Genomic DNA, 21,544 nt, shown 5'->3' on the forward strand with positions numbered 1-21,544 from the left:
CAACCAACTGACATTAGATTTTTATTAGATTTTTAACTCAGGCTGAATATGTTACGCCAAAATGAGATTGTTATGTCCATGAAATATGTAAAAAATATATTATTTTTCCTATTAAAGAAAAGCACTCATAAGTATTTAAGCTATTAAAATAACGTATATAAGAGCATAGGCTGAAATCTTCAAAGACCTCCCCCCCCGCCGTAAGGATGCGCTCTCTGCTAAAATAAATTAATAAAAATATAAATAAATAAAAATCTCTCATCTTCCCCCAATTCTTTATATTTTGCATGCTCAGCTAAATTTTAGATTATTAGCTATAATCTTAGACATGCCCAAAAAGATTCCATGTTAATTGTTACAACTTAACACTTAGTCACTCATATATGACTGTAGTAGGTGCACAGCATCCTTCAAAAGAAAGCTCATGCCCTTAGGCCCAAAAATGAAGCAAAAGCAACTGGAAAAAAAAAAAAAGAAGAATGCCAAGCTTCCACTCAAAAGCAACTGGATAAAAAAAAAAGAAGAATGCCAAGCTTCCACCCAGAATAGCAGTTTCAGGGTGATGCCTAGAATTAACAGTAGGATCCTCTGATCCCTGTTCCTCATCCCCCTCCACATCCTTTTAAAAGGGTATCAAGAGAATACAGACAAAACTCATTTTAGGGTACAAAGCTGAAATAAAACTGGAATTAGGCAGCCTGGCACAAAGAGTGTAAGACTGGGATGAGACTCCAATGAGGAGCCATCTAATTGCTAGGAAAATCAGAAAAGATGCTCTAAAGGAGAGTCAAGACAGACTAAAACCAGAAAAGGTTCGACGATTATCTGATTTTTGGGTAGAGTTGTCAGCTGCTAGAGAAAGCATGGGACAAGGAGCTAGGGAGCAGAGAGACTAGATGAACTGAAAGAGAGAAGAGAGATGGGAGCAGCAGAGCGCAGCAAGCCGGGACTGGCTGGGCAAAAGGCACAAGATTGAGCTGAAGCAGAGGAAATGTGGACAGTGAGCAGAGACAAACCCTGGGCATGAGAGGAAATAAATCTACATGACTACTACTGCAGTGCTGACAGGAAGAGAGGGACTAAGACAATAAGGTAGGTGCATTAAAGAAACAAGAATAAGGCTGTTTTGGGAAATGGGCAGAGAAGTAGTCCAGTAAATATAATTTTCCTTTGGAACTCAAGATTGCCTGATGTCTGGTCTTCCTCTACTGACAGCAAGTATTTGTCAGAGTTTCACAAAGCAGATCTTACTTCCCTTCTTGTGCCAGATACCACTGTTAGCAGGAGAAAGGGACCCATTTTGATGTCTATTCCTTTGTACATAATAAAGGCAGAAACTGTTGGCACTTCTCTGACGATATGGGAGAAAAGTTCAGACAAAGTTCCACAGCCTGCTATTTGAAACAAGATTACTTTCAACTAGCTAATCCTCCTTTAGAAAAGCAAATTATTTTAATGAAACAGTTTTTCAAAATCCAAAATCTGGAGGCAAGTGCAGAGTTCTTAAGGTTTTATAGATAATATGGCAGCATTTCATTTTACACAAACACTAAATAAAATTTGGGCCTTCTATATACTTGTGATCTGTAAGTTTTAAAAGCACAGTGCTTCATGAATTGCAGTAATCTGAATTAAAATATAGGGCTCAAACAATTATATAACAGGTACTGAATTGCTTTCCTAGTGATCTTTACAAAAACCCAGCTAAAAATAAATACATCATAAAAAACAAAACACAGAATGAAAAAAGGTTCGTGGGCACAGAATACGAGAAAGAAGCCATCACTATCCTTGAAAAGCTACCTACGGATTTTATAGAACTGTCATTGTTCCCAAAGTGTCACCTCAATGATCTCTGAACAAGAAAGTAGTGGTTGTGCCCAGTCTTCAAACTACCTTAATCTTTCAAGCTAAACAAGCTCAAGCTTTTTATTTAGAGTAAGAACCTAACTTCTTTGTGTACAGACATATTAAAAGTAAAATGAAATGCATTTATTTAAACTGTAGACTCAAAACAATTTGATGCCAGATAATGTCTAGTTTAGCGTTGCTCAGGTACTGGATTTTGCTCCTTCATGTGTTGTTCTTCCAGTGCAGGAAGAATATAGAGGAGTAGCAGCCCTATGGGAAATTGTAGCAAAATGAAAGCAAACAACAGTGACTATACATACAAAAAGCACATATCCTGAAGTTGCAGGTCTTGTCTTTTAGGGGCGGGGGGGGGGGGGGAGGACGGACAGACAGACATGGGATTGCGGTGTTTGACTTCTGCAATTTCTAAGGAGCTGTTAAAACATTTTTCTTTCTAAAAAAAAAAAAAAGGAAACAAAATCTTCCATAGAACTCATTAAATTAGAATTCAGGTTTGAGACCTCGACTTTCAGTATTGAAAGTCTTGACTATTACCAGTTAGCTTGAAAATTTAACCAAATCTTTTACGCTAGAGTGGGACAGAGAGCGCGCTTGGTCTGAACTGTTAAATAATCAAAGCACTGATCTTTTTTCCACCTCTAGCAATTGTGAAAACCCTGGCCTCACACAGTGCCTCCGAATTAGAAGCAGAGGGAAAGTTCAGCTGCTAGGGCCATGACAAGAAGCCTAACCAAGTGATCTCCCTTCCACTAAGAAACAAGTGATTTCATCTGTAAATGATATTAGCAGAAGCTGCTACCAAATATAGCAAATACCAAAATATAAATGTGCAGACTTACCAGAGCACTAACTAGTTTGTATATAAAGGATTTAATGAAGTATTAATCAAAACAGGTCTCAAGAAGCTGTGAGTAACAGATGAACTGTCTATATAAAAGTGTGGTAATGAGATCAGGAAGGTGGTGCAAGGTGCAAACTTTTGTCAGAAGGGAGTATACTCAATAAATATATACTCTTAATGTGACCCAACATCCTATGATAGCGATGTCCTCCAGTTTGCATTGCCAGATGGCAGATTATGAGATCAAATTGGAAGGGAATCAATTTTAGACAAAAGGCTGCAGTAGCTGAGGTTAGTACTTGTATGCAATTCTAGAGCGTACTTATTAGTTACTGTTGTCCTATTTTTCTCTTTTATTTGTCCCATTTTTTTACTGTCATCCTACTGTTTGCTATTGTGCTCTATAACTGGCCACTCTTAATTAACCTTTTAATGGGCTTGATTATGTGTAGGTGAAGTCTTCTATCCCTGAAGCTGCATCCATCACAAAACACGTGCAATATATGCAACTGCTTCTGCATACAAGGGTACTGCTGGACTGTAACTGTGAGACTTCAGCGAATGTACAAGTAGAAAGCAACGGTGGTGTGACTGGAGAGAGAAACAATCATTGCTGAAGAATCAAGACAAAAATAATGTTGCACACTATGCTGGTGGAGTGAATCTGCTACAGTTTCAGAGGAGCCTCATCACTGAGACTTTACTAGAGGGACTGTAAGTTAAGTGATTTTGAGGCAGAAATCATTAGTAACTGGGATGCCATCTGGAATGCATGAAAAAAAACAATCGGTACAATACAAACAGCAGCAACTTTGAATTTCTAGCTCTAGAATGGTAAACATGTTCTTTACATGTGTAAATGTCCATTAGTACACTTCAGTACTCAGCTTGCAGAACCATCAGTTATAGATCACCTCTGCCTAACAAAATGTTTCAGACATCTGTATGCAAGCTACGCTTCCTGACCTATGTCCCAGAACTAACATTTCCAAGGTCAATTTAGAGAACAAAAAGAATTAGATGAACTGTCTATGAATTGTATGAGGGAATATGTGATCAATATTGTAGACCACTGAGGCATGAATGTAACAATAAACATTACAAGATGATCACAAAACAGTGCCTGGTCCCCTGGACAACAGGTACATAACTGCATGCTTTTCCTGCACAATGAGTAGACACACTCCCCTTTGAAAAAACAAAAGCAGGCCTTGCTAGAGCATTGGTTGGTAGATATAACGCTTTAATAAAGTCTCTAGGCAATTAATCAAAGTATGCATAACAGAACTTGTGACCCACAGAGAAACTGTCTATCCTAATGAGATCGGGAGAATGGTACAAGAGGATCGGTCTGCGAGTAAGCCTCCTGCGCCCCCTTTCAAGCAGGGAGTGAGCCAGTGCCCTGCGATAAAAACGGAGTGTGACGTGCAGGTGAAAACACAAGTATAAACCTAATACATAACCATTGTGATAACTGAGTAAAAGGAGGGTCAGAAAGCACGCATTGGACTTAGAATATGATTTGGTGCCAAATGCTCAGGCACAGGCACACATGCATGAACTAGTTGGAAGGAGTGCATTAAGGTGGTTGGTAGATATAACGCTTTAATAAAGTCTCTAGGCAATTAATCAAAGTATGCATAACAGAACTTGTGACCCACAGAGAAACTGTCTATCCTAATGAGATCGGGAGAATGGTACAAGAGGATCGGTCTGCGAGTAAGCCTCCTGCGCCCCCTTTCAAGCAGGGAGTGAGCCAGTGCCCTGCGATAAAAACGGAGTGTGACGTGCAGGTGAAAACACAAGTATAAACCTAATACATAACCATTGTGATAACTGAGTAAAAGGAGGGTCAGAAAGCACGCATTGGACTTAGAATATGATTTGGTGCCAAATGCTCAGGCACAGGCACACATGCATGAACTAGTTGGAAGGAGTGCATTAAGGCTGTAGCCTCCAGATGACAAACCTGACCTAGCCATCACCACCAACCAAGCTTACAGTTATGGCCTGAAATACGATTAGTATTAGTGACTCCAGGCAGCTGGCACAGAAGCTTCTTGGATTACAATGCTGACACCATACACTCACCAACAACAGCAATTATAGTAAATACACATTTTTTCCCCCCTCAGAGACCTTGAACGACAAAGACTCATTTAGGCTTCCTCATTCTTTCACGATGGGAGGGAGGAGAGAAGCTTCACCCAGTATTTAAATCTCTATGGAGGCTATTCAGCAATGCTGTGGGGTTTATGCATTATAAAATGTTCGATTAGAATCAAGAGTACTTAGTATTTTAAAAATAAACTATACTATACACAGTTATAGTAATGCAAGATTAAACTGATTAGTTATCATTTTGCATAAAATTATGAAAATTGTTTGGGAAAACATGTGGGCTCTTAACCATTGTAAGTCATTCACAGCACACATCTTAGAGTAAGGTAACAGCTGACAGGAATGACCGTGCATATCACATTACAAACTATACATCTTTAGTTGCATGTAAATTAAATTATTTACTAACAAGAACAAGGTGGGGGAGGAAGGGGGGGGGGAGAAAGGTTGATACCTGTTGTCTTCGTTTCTCTTCTTCAATAGCAGCTTTGGCTTCTGCCTCTTTTATCTGTCCAGACATACAAAGTGATAAGCAACTATTGTAAACAGCAGCTAAACCCATTTTCTTATAGAGTCATAGTTACTCCTATAAAATGGTTCTCAGCAAAAGTGAGCAAAACCTTCATGAAGTGAGCTCTTAACTTACTCAGATTACAAAATATTCTTGGAAAAAGCTGCACCATCTCACGTTTGGAAAACATAGAACATATAATGGATGCTACAAGGTAATAAATTGAATGTCTGACTTCAACTTGACAAGCTCAACCAACAAACATAAAACCTAAAAGAATAGTTTGTTCACCAACAACCAGGAAAATCCCTGAAGACAGTTATTCTAAGTTTTCAGCAACTTTATCCTCAATTGAGTACACTTTACACATACAGATAATTCCTATATAATTGACACACATATACTTCATTCCAAGTACTTTAACTATTCCCTGACTATTAGAGCAAAAGGAAACCTCTGTATTTGTACCAAATACGACATATATTGGATAATGCATAACCAAACTGCTTTAAAGCTCTTGGTGTAATGCAAACCAAATGTAATTAAAAATGCTCCACTATCAGAAAGTCATATGGAAAGAAGTCATGGGAGTTACAACTGATAATTTTATAGAAGTGTTTTGTAATGTTCAAGAAAGCAAATTAAATCCTAGAAATTATTAAGAATGGTACAGAAGAAACATCAATATGTAAACACATGATGCACTTGAATCTTGGCTCCTGCATTCAGTTTTGGTCCTGCAATAACAAAAGAACGTAAAGCCTGAACATATACAAAAGACAACAGGATGGAGTGGCTTCCATCTAAAGAGATGCATAACTAGGATTCATCATGTGACTAACAGGGCACAAAATCCTGAAGAGTGTGAAGATGCTGAATATTTTTCATAATACAAAAGCAAAGGCATAAAATGAAATTACCATGAGGCTGGTTTGTAACAGAGGGAAGCATTCTACTCCCATGTAGTATTTGGCTAAATCTAGAAATTCAGTGCTACAGGATGTTTATAGATGCCAAAAGTTTATGTCGACTGAAAAACAGTTAGGCATGCTAACAGGAGATAAATCCAGCAAAGACCATTAAACAGAAAGACACCAGCTCGATCTCTAAAAGTCCCCATAGCCAGAGATCACTACAGTAATAGTAGTAAGAGGAAGAGTACCCTGGGGAAGTGTATGTGTCTGCCTTCTTGTATACATTTCTTGGACCTTTAGCATTGCGGCCACTGAATCACTACCTTTAGAAAAGTTAGATATAAAAATCTGATTAATAACTTGAAATGAAAAACAGTCTTGATCCTAATAACTGGATGATTTGCATACTAACAGTGACAATAATTTACTAAATATGACCTGCGCAAGTGGAATTTGTTGCAAACAATTTGCAATTCAAGAGCTCTTCACCACTGAGGAGAAAGCATACCGGCCCATGTAGCTCAGTGTGCACTGAGGACAGGGTCAATAGAACAGTCCTATTTGCAGGTCTTCAGACAATTTTTTAAATTGCTAAACCGTGCATCAAATAAAAGCATTATTGAGAATTTCATTAATCTAGACACAATGGCAGAGACTCCCTTTAGAAAAGTGTATAAAAGACCTTTTCAGCCACGCACATCTGAAATCGTAGTCTGGTGTGAAAAAAACTGCACAAATAGCCTCCTGGTATTTCACTGCCATCTAATGGCAGAACTTCAGCTCCAAAAGAAAAAGTGACCCACAAACGTGGGGAAAAAAGCAACAGAAGAGCTTCTTTTTACACTGGTGTGGTCATATTTGTATAAGATACATAGGTATAATAGATGTAGGTAGAGGGAAGCTTAACCGTTATAATCACAGTATGGAAAAACATTTTAGAACTATTTCTTTAATAAAATGTACAGTAAAAGACACATTCAATTCCTCAGAAGTGCATACTCACTAGCTGCTATATATGAAGAGTTTTATTAAGAGTTAACACACTGTTTTTGGAAATTGATGGTTGTTTTGCAACTGTGCAAACTGAATTATCTTTGTACATGTCTGCAGTTTTTAAAAGACTTTTCCCAGTCTAGACACAATGAACAGTCATTGACATAATAAACTACTTTTGTCAGTGTATATAATAGGAGATGATTCTAGTATGTCATTTACAAGTCAACACAGGCTACAAAAAGGTGCCTAGTAAGAATTTAAATAGACCTTTATAACTTCATATTAAAAAACCCAAAACAAATAAATCCATGTTCTTCTGTGAGGAAGGTACACGTAGCTAGGTTATGCCACGCAGTCTGTCTCTGGCATTGCTTATAGTAGAAACTCGTAGTCATTTGCTCATTGCCTTAGATGATTCCTCCCTGTGGCTTACAGTGTCAGGGGTGAGAAATAGGAACTAGTATCTGCTGAAGTAACACAGCAGCCGACACTGCACTGCACCACACTGAGACATGCTGCTGTGTCCAAGCTCATGCAGTCTCTTATGAATTCACCTTGCTTTAGTGCACTCCATGTCCTATGAACTTATCTTCACACTCCTACTGGAACTGTTTGTTATGGTTGGGATTTTCTAAAGGCATATCCCAAGAGTCTTAGCATTTGACCTGCTTGCAAACTTGCAGGATTTGGTCTGTGTGGTACTTGTTAGAATTTGCCAATCAATCCTGAAAGTCTGAGCAGAAGCTGACAAAAGTCAGCTTTACCCACTGAGTCTTTGGGTTGTACATTTATTACATCTAACACTTACCTGATAAAAACCAAGCAAGTTATGCACCAATTCTTTTTGTTTATGTTTTTATAAAAGGCTTATAAGAGCAAGGTTGATATTCTGCCTCTCTGGGTGACAGCATGCTGCAATTTCTTTACTTCGTAAAACAGCGGAACTAGGGAGAAGTCACATTTACAGAAGGCTAAAAAGTATACTGCAATTGCTGAAAACTCTCCATTCTTCTGGTACAGGGTGACAGGATTATACTCTTCATGTTGGACAAGTTGAGCATTCAACGGCTGCAAAACTTTCACAGGAAAGAGCAGGTGTAACAATGCCCTGTGAAGTAGCCTGGCCCTAATCCTACAGCACTAATCATCAGCAATGACAATTTTATCACCACTGATCATCACTTGTTCTCAGCGGAAGAGGAAAGAACCAGTTCTAACAAATTTAAAAAAAGGAAAATAACAGAATGTTAACGTAGTATTTCACTGAGTTAATTAACACTGTCTTCAAACACTTCAGTTCTCCCCACTAAGCCAAATGCAAGTCTGAAAAAGTAGCTGCTATTAAACAGTACATCTATTTATGTTGTATTTATGTTGTATTTTTTGCTGGTATTGCCTTGAAAAATAATTCTGTGTTCATTTTTTCCTACTTTTCTTGAAGCACTGAGAAGAAATTATAGCTACAACGGATACATTACCTCAGATGCTTTCCGTTTCATTTCCTTGCATAATGCATCACATTCCAGTGAAACTTGACCTTGTATCTTGCTGCACTGTATTTCCTGTTAAGTATAATTTGAGTCTTTTATAATCATTTCCCTATATAAAATTTTAGTTATAATGTCCATTTCTTGATGAAAATAATTATAAAACATTCTTATTTAGTAAAACATTGGTTACACAGAAAATAAAGCTAATGATTAAACATTATTTGGACCTGTAATTCTGTATTAAATTGTCCTTTTCTCTCTTCCTTCTTTCTGATAAGCTAAGCTGAAAGCAAGAACAAATCAAATAGTCCAGTTGAATTTCTCCTCTCTTCTCACTTGTTTGCCTAAGACAAAGTAAGATAACCTTCTGAAGTCTGGCAGAAAGAGCTAGCATTCAGAGTCTCAGTAATTTCATATACATTCTCTTAACTGGCTGAGATTACAGGGCAAGGTCTGGTCATGGGGTGTGGGGGAATTTTCACTCAGGCAGTAATTTCATATACATTCTCTTAACTGGCTGAGATTACAGGGCAAGGTCTGGTCATGGGGGGGGGCGGAATTCTCACTCACGCTTCCTCCTCTCCCCCTAATATTGAAGGAAAAATGTGAAGCACTTGTTCTGTACGTGTCATCCTTTCTCCTGCTGAACACCCTACCTGCAAGACTTTGGTTGCACAAGACATTTCTTGGAGAAGCTGAGAACTCTGGGGAACTGCAGCCTGTTGGGAAGCCTCAGAAACTAACTGGGTCCAGGAAAATAATTTAAGCATCTTCTAATTAAGCCAGATAATGATTTTTTTTCATTAAGTCATTATTATTTGCCAAGACTTCACATCAATTTCTGTTCTCCCCCTCATAAACTATATAGCTATACTAAACTTGTTACATTACTTTGTCCCTTATCTTTGTTAGAAGCTAAGGATGCTGATGTCTGTACTTGCTTTTAGGTTTGCAGAGAACCGTAACCAATTACATTAGTTAGGGATTCACAACATCTGTGCTTGTTCCAACTTATGTAATTATAAACTTTCCCAATATCGTCAGAAAAGTTGTTTTTTTTTTTTTCTTGCCAAATCACGCTAGATCATCTGACTATTCTCCAGTGGAGCTACAAAAATTCAAGTGTGCTTGAAGATAAAGCTATTGTAAGTCAGGCAGCTAACATATTTTAGAACTAACAGGATTTTATATTCTCCAGTGAATCTTTTGATATTGCAGCCCAGATCTTCAGCTGATGTGAATTGTTATAGCTCTACTAGAGTAACTGGACCTATTCTAATCTGCACCAGAAACAATCCATCCATACAAGCCTAGGAACATACAAAGAAAATACATCGTTCTCAAAATTGTAACTTAGAAATTTACCTTTTTCAGTCTCTTACAGAGACATCGGAGTTTAACCTTCTGGCTGCAGTTCAGAGGACAGCTACTTGAATGGCAAATCTCTTTACACCGGTGACCACAGGGCAACTATAAAGAACAAAAAACACAAACAAAACACCCACACCAATAAACAATTGTAAAATTACAAAGAATCTATGAACTGGTTTTATTTCAGACGTAGCAGCTTAACAGAAAACTTATTCAGCTTATCAGTTTTTCCACTTGTGAAATAGTTTGGGGTTTTTTTTGCAAACGTTTGCTTGTTATTTACCGTATTTCAGTTCCTGTAGAACGATTTATTTTTTACTGGCACAGCTTGATTAAAAACAAATTTCTCCTTTCAAATGTTTCAAGAATAGTCATCTCCACAGTAATTTATACAACGACTACCCTAGCTATCTGTATTTTGGGGGAATGTGAATAGATAAGGTAAAAAGAAACTGAAAACTGAAATTAAGTGTACTGTAGCAACTTGTAGATCAGAGTCAACAAAAGAAAGAGGGGAGAATCAGAAGCAAAAATACCACAAAAGAAAATTTTGCATGCAAGAATCTTCTGAACTATGCAAAAGTCAAATACAGGTCACCGATATTCTTATCATGTACAAAATAATTTCACAAAATCCTAAATTTGGGTATTTGGCAGATTAACCCATTTCTGACATCTGTGAAATAGAGATCTTTTTTACTGCCAGTGCAATTTTTAACATTTATAATGAAAATACTATCATTCACTTACTATGTTAAGAACTGAGATACTAATTTAAATATGCTGTTAGGAATGTAGCAGCGCTCCCAGCATTATATTAGATAAAAATGACAAGAAAGCAAACAATTTTTTTCACTTTCTGTTAAGAACTTGACTGAAAATATACCTTGCTCATACACGTACCCATAAGAAATCTTCACAATAATGATTTTTCATTTTCAATTACATAACCCAGTACTGTTAATAACTGAAGGTGGAATCTCACATAAGATATCCAGCGATTTATTTATAGAGGTAGCTTTAAATCCCCAAACCATTTAAAATGGCATTGGATAGTGTTCTTTATTAAAGAACACCTCTTCACTGTCAAGGGATTAACACAACTTGGAAACTGCTGTAAGACATACAACTTTAAGATAAATTTTTTCCACATTTATTAAAAAATGAAAATGTATACATGATACATCACTTCATCCACAAGAATGAGAATACTACATAAGATAATTATAAAACCCAGCTGTATACACTTCTTGATTAGTAAATGTGGATTCTGAGAAGTCCATTGGAACTGGCTCAACCTCTGAGCTAGTGTCATGAAACACATACCTTAACAGAATGCAAAATTTTCCAATTAAAAATTATGGAACAGACATACATACTTTCATGTCCACGCCAGTCACAAACTATTATTACACTGATAGATACTTTGTGGTTTAGGCTCGGTTTTTTTAGTCACTGTTTCAGCACATTCCACACAGGACTAGAAGGAACCTCTAAGTCATCATGTTCAGTCCTAAAGTCCAGTCCTCCTAAAGGCAGGCAGCTCCTACAATCCCTCTAGGACTGGATGAAGCCTTACCATGAAAACAGTCCCCCATTCTGCCCTCTTTCTACTGTTTCGCTAAGGAGGCTGTTCCAGGAGCTCACTACAAGATGCAAAAGCTTTTTTTGAATTTCCTACATTTATTCTAGCCAGTCTAAACCCCTTAGTTCTTATCCTCATATTGAGATATTTCTCTACTGTCCTTTCATAAAAGGCTCTTTATTCCCATAGTATTCCCTTCATTGAATTTCAACCAGCTTAAATCAGTGTTTCTTGAATACAGTAGCCAGAACTGCATGTAATATTCCAAATGACATCTCAGCAGGAAGGACTTTGTACAATACCTTAATTGCACCTTATTCTTAATAGAATATCTTCCCCAATACATCTTCAGCTCTCATTTGCATTTCTCTCCAGCTAATCATGCTGTGACAGTAAGAATTTCTGCTGTTTCCTGGGCGCTTATTATTAGCCTTGACATGCATGGTCTTACTGTTCTTTCTGTATCTAATAACATGCCCCAAATACACGTGTTCTGCAGATGCATTTCCTGAATTGTCATGTACTGACAACACTCCACAAGTTTCCATCAGAAAATTCCAATGTTTTTTGGTGCCAAGGTCGTTACTGAAAACAATGCAAGGTCAAGCATCAGTCCAGTCCTTGGGAAAATTTTCTTATTGTTAACATCTCTCGCTCCAACTTTTCATTTAGTTTTGTTGTTGTTATTTTGGGTTTTTTTTGGAGGGGGGTGTGTGTTAAATAATAAAATACAAGCAGTCGTTTCCTTTAGCCTACCTTCATCCTTGTATTAACCCTCTTCTGTATCTGAACTAGCTATTCACCAAGTGGCATCGACTCAATTGCTCTGCTGAAGCCTTATGTAGCAGATCTAATCTATTTGCTTTATCTGGAGGGGAAAAATTATAAATTGGTCATCCTATCAAAGAAGGAATTTAGGTTTGTTCAGGCATAACTGATCATCAGCAAATCTATCTTGCATTTTGCCTCATTTTGAAAAAATGAGGGGAGAAACTTGTCTTTAAGCCTTGTACACTACTGAGGTCAGACTACCAGCTGGGGCCACAGGGTCTAACAGCTGAGTCTACTCACTGGGGACCACAATCTTTGCAAAACCAATTTGCTACTGCATGACCTCTGCGCAGTAAGAGGGCCCTTCTCCTGGCTCCCTACCCAAGAGCATCATACACAATAACACAATCTAGTCCGACCTGCAAGTCATCCCATGCTGGCCAGAACAATCCATGGCTAGAACTATTACTTCCAGCTTAGTCTTCCATACTAATTAGGTACATTTGCATTAATAGTGTCAAAGCCCAAACAAACAGTCTTATAAGTGACATGTCAGAGCTGCAAATTCAAGACAGTAGCCCTTACCTCAACCTCCAGGTGGTACTGCAATAAAATTCTTACAAACCACTAGAGCAAAATTTGCATAGCACAGAAATATGTATAATCTAATACTGAAACCCAAATTTACACATTTAGTTCTCTGCATAGAGCTACACAGTTCACATCCACCAGGATGCAGTACAAGAATAAAGCTGGCAGTGTAACTTTCCTTTTACTCCCTCCAATGCAAAACCAACATAAAAAAACCCCCCAAAACCAAGAGTAGTAGTGAAATGAGTGGCAAAACAACATTTCTCCATGATCTCAGAAGACTAAAGCAATCCCACCGCTGCTTCTGCTGGATAAATAATGTAGTGGGAAAGGACTTTTTTTTGCTTGTTTTTAAGTGTCCATGCTGAGCTACTTGGCACTAAAATAGAAAGTGTGTGCCTCTTCAGATCTTTTTCACCATACAAGATCTCTTGTCAATAGCTCGTGAACTAAAGGCCAAAATGAAGAGGCTTTATGTTTGACATGGCGAGGCTTTTAAAAGAAAGGGATTTAATCCACAGCTTTGAAAACAAAACAAAAATCTTACAAGTATTTTCCCTGTAGGCAATGCATTTAAATCTCAACATTATGTCTGATGATGATAAAACCCATCAACATTCATGGAGGCTTAACTGATCTCCACCAGAAGGTAATAAACACAACCTGTTAATACACACCTGGTAATACAGAAAAACTGTTAATAAAGAAAACAGAACTTTTGAGCAGCAATCCTAAAAGCTAAATACAAAAGATAAACTTATCACTTCCAAACAAAGGGGCAGACTCTTCAGTTTAAAGGGTGGCTCTGCTTCCAGACATCTTACGAAAACCTCCACTACTTAAGCCAGACGTTGAAGAGAATCTTCTCATTATAGACCAAAGCTGTGCATTTGCCTTTTAAAATTAAATTTTTGCAACCCACGTACATTTTCAAGGTGTGTTTACAGAAATTAATTAAGTATTCTGGAACTAAAATTTATTTCCTTTATTTAAAAAAAAAAAAAAAAAGCCTAAAGATATGCATACTCTTAAAATTTATGACATCGTCTCTACTGCACTATCATCTTAAAATAAATTTATCACAATGGGGTCCCATATTTCACATCAAGACAGTAGCAGAGTGCACAGTCAAAGTACAAAGTACAGTTATTTTGTCAAAAAATATTAATTACACAGAATAAAGTGTTAAACACAGATCCACAAATACTGATATGAATACGTAAACAATGAAAACTGATAGACTGTTAAAACTTCTATGTAAGAATTGTCCCAAAACATCTGCAAACATGATCATAAGAATTTAATCACCCCTGGTTTAAAAAAAGTTACATTTCCTTCAACAGGATATTTTGTTATTGCTACCAAATAAGAGAAAGAACTTTTTAATTAAAGCTTCTCATCTAACAGCTGTGGCAATATCAAAGACTTTGCTTCTCCCTAAAGCAGAAAGGAAACGTGAGCTGTACTGTATAATACTAGAAGTTATTTTTATAGTTTTATACTGCCATTGCCAAAACAAAAGCATGAAGCCTTTGAAGACTTTCAAGTTCCTGTTGCGTTTTTTCAAGGCACCAGACAATATAATTGATTTTCATAATCCCCAAATGTACCGTGCTACCTGTAAGTCAAACATGGTAGTATAATGTCTACCACAATTTCCACTAACCAAAAAGAAAAACATCTCAAAACTAAGGCTTCAGGTTCAATAGAATACAGTATTTTACTAAGTTGCACTATGCTAAGCTTGGTGGAGTTACAGTGCACACTGATTTTTATCAAACAGCAACTTCACAGAGCTCTGCTAATGTCCCAAGGTCAGCTTCTGACATCGAGTAAGAAAATTCTTATAAAACACTAATTTGAAATTTACTTGAGGCTGTCAGGACTACACACAAAACATTTCAAATTTAGTTTTGAGCAGACGTACTTGATTTGTAAACTTTAAATGTTCTAAATTTGGTAGTCTTATCCATCTTATCTTTTGGCCAAGTTGTTTTTAAGTTCTTGTCATGAGGTCATCTTAATGGGCTTGATCTATATTTGCTGGGGAGGGGTGGCGGTGGTGGTAGTGGCAGGGTGATGTATGTTAAGGCTGCTCCTTCAAATTGTGTTTATCAATGATTCCTTTAAAAGAGAACTATCAGTACAATTTGTATTATGATACAGCTAGCTAATTTTCCCAAAGTTGCAGACAAATATTGTATACTTATAAAGCAGACAAAATATCCCTAGCACTGTTCAATATTCAGAGAAACAGGAACAATTTTTTTAGACCAAAAAAAATGGTAAAAAACCCATACAGTACATATGATGTTACCAAAATAGGGTCCAAGGAAAGTAGGATGAACTGTAAGACAAAGATATGAACTACCTGAAGCAGGACTGTACTAGTAGTTTTATGTTTCATGAAAGCCAGTAAGAGCTAGAGCTAGAATCACAGGAAGGGAAGAGCACATGCATTTTTTCGTCATCAGTTACGCTAAAAAGATTCTCTGGATAGCAGAAGCTGCATAAACCTTATTTTTCAAGGCATCTACAGGAATAAGCATTTTAGATTTAAATAAAAGCTTTATAAACCCAAAGTGGACTCTGTTGTCCTAAGCTTTCTTTCACATCCCACTGAATTAAGTAAAAAAGACATAATCTGTAGAACAGGGCAATTCTGAACTGCAAGCTAGAATTCAGGACCACTACTAGGTGGATTTTAAATCCCAGACTGAGCCTTGGGAATATGTCCAGAAAAATCACAACAGTTACATTAATCAAAGTCAAAGATGAGATATGGGGGTGGGGGGGGAATCTTTGAAGAGAAGCTGAAGTACAGGAACACATAGTTCATGATAAGAGATTATAAGCACTCTTGAAAATAAAAGAGTAGGAAGTCTTGGAGCAAATAAAACCAAAGTAACAGAGAGGGAAATGAAAGGACAAAATTAAGAGGTAAATGGACAATGAAATAATATCCAAAAGTGTTCCTCTACCAGGAAGAGAGCTTTCAGACATCCAGATGAGAAAATTGTGACAGGCACATTTATTTACAGAAAAAAAAGACATCAGAAAGGCATCTCCAAGGGCAAAAAGCGGAAGATACAAGTAGGCACACAGCACAGCCTTCCTGTTGGGGTTAACACAATCTTGTCTGAAAAACAGAAGAACAGAGACTGGAATGCTGTGAATTTTTGCATTTACTCAAAACCAAAAAAAGTTTTCAAATAAAGGCAAGGATTCAAATTTGATGCTTCTGACTCTGGAAAATAATGAAACAGAAGAAAAGTTTTGAACCTACATTTATTATGTTGAGGCAGAATTCAGAACTACAAGAGATGAGGTAAGACGACAGAAATCTTAGACTAGAGGACATCATAGGTAAACCAGCATAAGGGAACTGAGTGGAATCAGGGAAGGAGAATGGGTTAAATCAAATTATTTATGAGTGCCAGCTAAATATTGCATGAGACAAAGACTCAGCTACACAGTAAAAGGCCAAACCAGAACAACAAAATAATAAGTGATTATGGGATAAAATATTTTCTTTAGTACAAGCATTTTTATTGCAGGGAAGGAGAATTTCTCAGAAATTCTGGAGAGTTTAGCAGTGGAAACACTTTCCAAAATATTCCTGACTATTCCTGTTTTCCACTTCATAAATTTTCCAACCCTGCAGTGGGTAACAAAGAAAGGGCTGTCACTCTCACAACTAATGACAACTAAAGAACAAAGATACAATAGTAAGTAATGCATGGATTTCTGAAAGCACATAAGGCAGCACATAATAACAGCACTAGGAGGGACAAGGAAAAAGTCATTTGGCCCGTCCCTCATATCTTACAGCAGTACTATCCACAACTGGACAAATCCTGACACATCTAAGCCGTTGCTGATGAAAATTTGGTAGCTTCTCCAACCAGTTCTTCCCCTGCTCCACAAGCTTTACTACTCAGAAGTAGTATTTAACATGAATCTTCCTTACTGATGCCTATATACACTGGTTCATAGTCTAAGCATCATGCAATAAGGACATTATTCTTCTCTTCTTTACAGCAACCCTTTAGCTGTACCTGGATCCAGTAGAAAGATTAACTGGCTTGTCTTCTACTTCACACTACTTAACATATATTTCACTAATGGATTAACAACTCATCTCACTTGTCAAGTACAAAATCCTTTCCCTCCCTCCCCAGAATTGTTGCACAGACAGTGATTACTAGACCTGCACTTAGACGAGAACAATTGCAAGCACAATTCTCAGTATTTTTCCTAATCAAACAGCATCCCATTATTTTGGGGATACAAATTCAAGACCAGTTTTTAACCACGTTAGAGGACATACTCTTCCACATTCAACCTCATCTGCATGCTTTAACATTCAAGCCATTAACGCCTTGGAGACAAATCTTTGATCCTTCAATATAACCTTCCAATTTGACAGCAAGACATTAACAATTGTCCTCTGAGTACAGTTCACTAACCACCCTTGCATCTATCATTTAGCATATTCATTTAGACTAAGCTTCTCTAGTTTGCTTGGCCTATGAAACTGCATCAAAAACCTTACAAAAAAGTAAAATCCACAAAATTCCACACATTCATCAAATCAAGTATTTCTCTGTTAATATGGCTTACCTCTTTTGGACACTGATTTTTGCAGGAAATAAGAAGCTCCTTTTCTTTTAAATCAGCACATGTTAGTTTTCTGTAAAAGAAAAGATGTATTTTTGATAAATTCCAAATTAAAAACAACGAAAATCAATACAATTAGGGGTATATTTTAAGTATGTCTCGCTGTAAAGAAAAGTGGGCTCATTTGTCCACATCCTGTGGGACTAATATAAACTACACTATTTTACAGACAAAACCACATAAAGTTAGAGGATTTGAGGTACTTTAAAGAAAATGCACAAAGAAGAACATACATGCATGGGATGAATGTTTTCAGAGCAATACACAGAGGATAATGCTTAAATCCACAAGTCCCATCTTATATTTAGTAAAGCCTAGCTTACCCTCTGTCCACACACACACAAATGATTAAAAAGGAGTACAAATGATTACTAAGAAGTTTTCCAATTAAAACAGCTAGAGTTTGAAGGACATTAGTTGTAAAGACCTTTTACACTAACTACATTAATTCTAATTCTTGTTATAAAATTCTTTTACATACTGTAAAAGAACCACATATAGATCAAACATGTAGTTTACTATATATTTACATAACTCAAAATATTACTGTATTATAAAAACCAGTTCTGCTCACGAGACTCCATGCATTTATAATAATTTTAGCAGCAATACCAAATAAAACACTGGCAATTTTTAAATAGAAAAAACCCCATCGTATTACAAATTGTAACCTTCCAGAGAAATCTTATAACTTGCTGTAAGAGTAGCTCCCATCCCTAGACATTTCAAATGGTTTCCAGTTAGTAGCATTCAAATGAAAACTTTGGTTCAGTTCTGACACTTACAAGCATTCAACATACAGTACTGATAGTTTGCAGTGACACTTTATTTTAAGCATCTGGAGACATGATGGGCAATCCCCAGGATGACAGGGCAAAACACATCGGTGAGGACAGCCAGATGGCCGGGACTTGGTACACTCCTCTTCACACTGCGAACATTCTGGACCTGCCTAACAAAATAAAAACAAAGTACTAAGGAAAGTGCCAAACATCTGTTTGTTAGATGCCATTGACAAGCTTTTATATAGAAGAAAACGTTGGTGTGTTTTTGCTAAGGGAATCCAGCTATTCAGTAAGATATCCCTCAAGCAAAAATAATTATTAAAATATGCTTTTAAAAGAAAAGCAGAAATGCCAGCGTTCGTCGGTCAAAGAGACAGAGTTCTATTTTGCTTCCTGGGCATAAAAGGATCTCTTAATATTAGTGCTTTGGAAAATTGCCATTAAGCCTGTTAATTCTCTATGGAAAACTGTTAGAAAAAGAAGTAATTTCATATTCAGAACTAACTTCTACCACCCACCATGTTATTGTAATAGTTTAGTCATGACATACTGCTCTGTAATACAGGGGTGGGGAGGTTTGTTTGCTTCATTTTAAGAAGCAAACTTTAAGGCATTCCATTTCCATACGTGTACGATAGTTTGTATAGTCTTCCAAAAAGTATTAGCTTAGGTATATGCTGGGAGCTGCTAAGGCGTTGCTTCAGCTCCATATACTGCACAGTCTACAAGAGCTGTGGTGTCATTCTCATTCCAGGTGATGCAATCAACATCAGCATAACGTGATGAACATCAGCACAGTAAATTAAGTTCCATTTCTATTCATATTCTTATCTTAATAACTCATCCAGAACCCCAGCCTGCAAATACACACAGATAGATTGACATGATTTATCAACTGAACCTACACTGCACAGTATTTGACAACCACCATCACATTCAAATGCTCAGTTTCACAGAAGTCACTCTAAGTAAAGCCAATTTATCCAAGAATGAACCTACACAATGCTTCCCTAAAAGGACTAATTCCATGCCAACATCTCACTTTATGCTGTTCAAAATAAGGGCATAAGAATTTAAAATTTTGATAGTTTTCCCCCATTTTCTTCCAGTCCCCTTTTCTTCTGCTTCTACAGTTGAACAATTTTTGCTGAAGTTTAAAAAGGAACCTTTGTACAGTGATCATTTACAAAACCTAACCCCCAAAAACTCACATCTAAAAGACAATAGCAGCTGAAAACATGTAGAAAACCGTGATATAAAATTTAACAGTAGGTAAAAGCAAACAGCTGGCCTTTCTGCAACATTTTGTAACACAACATTCTATGCAGAATAAATCTAAATTCCAGACAGAAAAATCACTACTCAGACATATAAGCAAGAAATTTAATCAGCCCTTTTCTGACTACACCTACAATGTAGTCTATCAAAACAACAGAACAAAAGCTCTAAAGGTCAAAACCAACTTGAGTTTATAAAAACTCAAAGAAAATTGAGAAATAAGATTTACCCATACTTCACATGTACATAGACTCCTGTTTTCTGAGAATGTATTGTCTCATTCAGAATGGAGCTAGGAATAATCCTGACCCGTTCACATTTTAATTGGTTTACCTGAAGGAGTAGGCAGACACCCTCTTATAGTCGTAACTGGAGACGCTTAAACAACTGTCACTCTCAGTACTTACTGATGTCACTCTATTGCTGCAGGTTACTGTTCCACAAGTTGCACTAACAGCTCATACTCCTCAGACAAAAGTTCCACAATCATTAATAGAATAATACGGTAACTGCAATATATACAGTTATTAGATGACATGACCACTTCTAGGATTGAAATCCACAGGGAAATCATCCTATTTAAATTAAAACATAATAGTAAGTTAAAATATAACATTTATGTTTTGTACCCAACTAAATGCTTGCTCAGTTTTCTAAATGCCCAGAGAGACCATGTTGCAACTTCTTCTAAAGTGATGCTTTAAAAACTTAAAAAGCTGTTTTCCTCCAAATTGACTCTCAAACCGCAAGCTATATGCTTTCTGGCTGCTCAAAACTAGAACAGTTTTCAGCTTTGTACTTACTTTCATTTGTTTCATATTATCTTCAGCAACTAACACCTACAGCTTCTTAATCGCATAAATGACAGTTTCTAGTAGACGCTGATAAACACGAATATATGACCCCAGTGCTTTAAGAAGTCTTCACCTATTCTGCAACATTTCCAGTGTTTTCTCCTAAAGATTTGCCAGCCTCCTCAACCCATTTACAGCTCTCCTCAGTAAATAGTTTCCCCAGTAGATTGCAACTGCATTTGTATATAGGGATTATCGGTAGTTCACTTCATCTTGACAGTTACAAAACCTGACTTTAAAAGAGACTTGTCAAGAGTGTTAAATAAGGTTTTGAGGAAAACAAAGTAATGTGTGTTAACATAAACCAAAAAAGTGTAGCATTTGCAAAACATATAATATTGTCTCAGTTTTATAATCTAAAGAAATATAGATTAGCTAAATGTCACAGCATCAATGGGAACAGAACACGTGCAAGTCTCCCAGTGGAATCTGGAATAGATCCTGTGCCTTCCACCTGCAAATTCTTTATTTTCCAGTTAAAACTGAAGACAATGTATAAAATACACAAAAACAAAAAGGAAATTAACCTACCTTCTTTCCATCTGCACTACTGTTCAATTTAGTTACAAGATGACATTCTTTCATACAGGTGTGATTCTGACAATCAAGAAGCCGCCCACAAAGTCTTTTACATGAGTAGGGATTTGCAGAGTGACATGGTAATGGACTAACCTAGAAGTTAAAAATAAATATAAAAAAAATATATATGTGCAGATAGTGTATATATACACACATTGCACATGTGTACTGTGTGATACATATATATACACAACACACTGTATATACACACAAACACACACACAGAGGCACAGCATCATTACAGAGAAGTTTTGGTTCTTGAGTATCTTTGTTAAAAGAAGAAAACCAGTGCAATGTCTATTATG

General features: G+C 36.8%; 1 protein-coding gene across 1 annotated transcript in view; it reads right to left on the reverse strand.

The window, feature by feature from the left end:
* Positions 1–21,544, reverse strand: part of NFXL1 (nuclear transcription factor, X-box binding like 1) — a 50,666-nt gene that overhangs the window by 3,923 nt on the left and 25,199 nt on the right. Inside the window, exons 16-21 of the mRNA XM_009283597.2 lie at positions 21,192–21,332; positions 18,529–18,695; positions 17,687–17,756; positions 10,111–10,215; positions 8,734–8,817; positions 5,289–5,342 (exon numbers count right to left, since the gene is read on the reverse strand). Of these exons, the coding sequence (XP_009281872.1) occupies positions 5,289–5,342; positions 8,734–8,817; positions 10,111–10,215; positions 17,687–17,756; positions 18,529–18,695; positions 21,192–21,332 (621 nt within the window). The remainder of the gene's footprint in view (positions 1–5,288; positions 5,343–8,733; positions 8,818–10,110; positions 10,216–17,686; positions 17,757–18,528; positions 18,696–21,191; positions 21,333–21,544) is intronic.

This window comes from Aptenodytes forsteri, unplaced genomic scaffold, assembly GCF_000699145.1.
Source record: "Aptenodytes forsteri isolate BGI_AS27 unplaced genomic scaffold, ASM69914v1 Scaffold102, whole genome shotgun sequence".
In the NCBI taxonomy this organism is placed as follows: Eukaryota; Metazoa; Chordata; class Aves; order Sphenisciformes; family Spheniscidae; genus Aptenodytes; species Aptenodytes forsteri.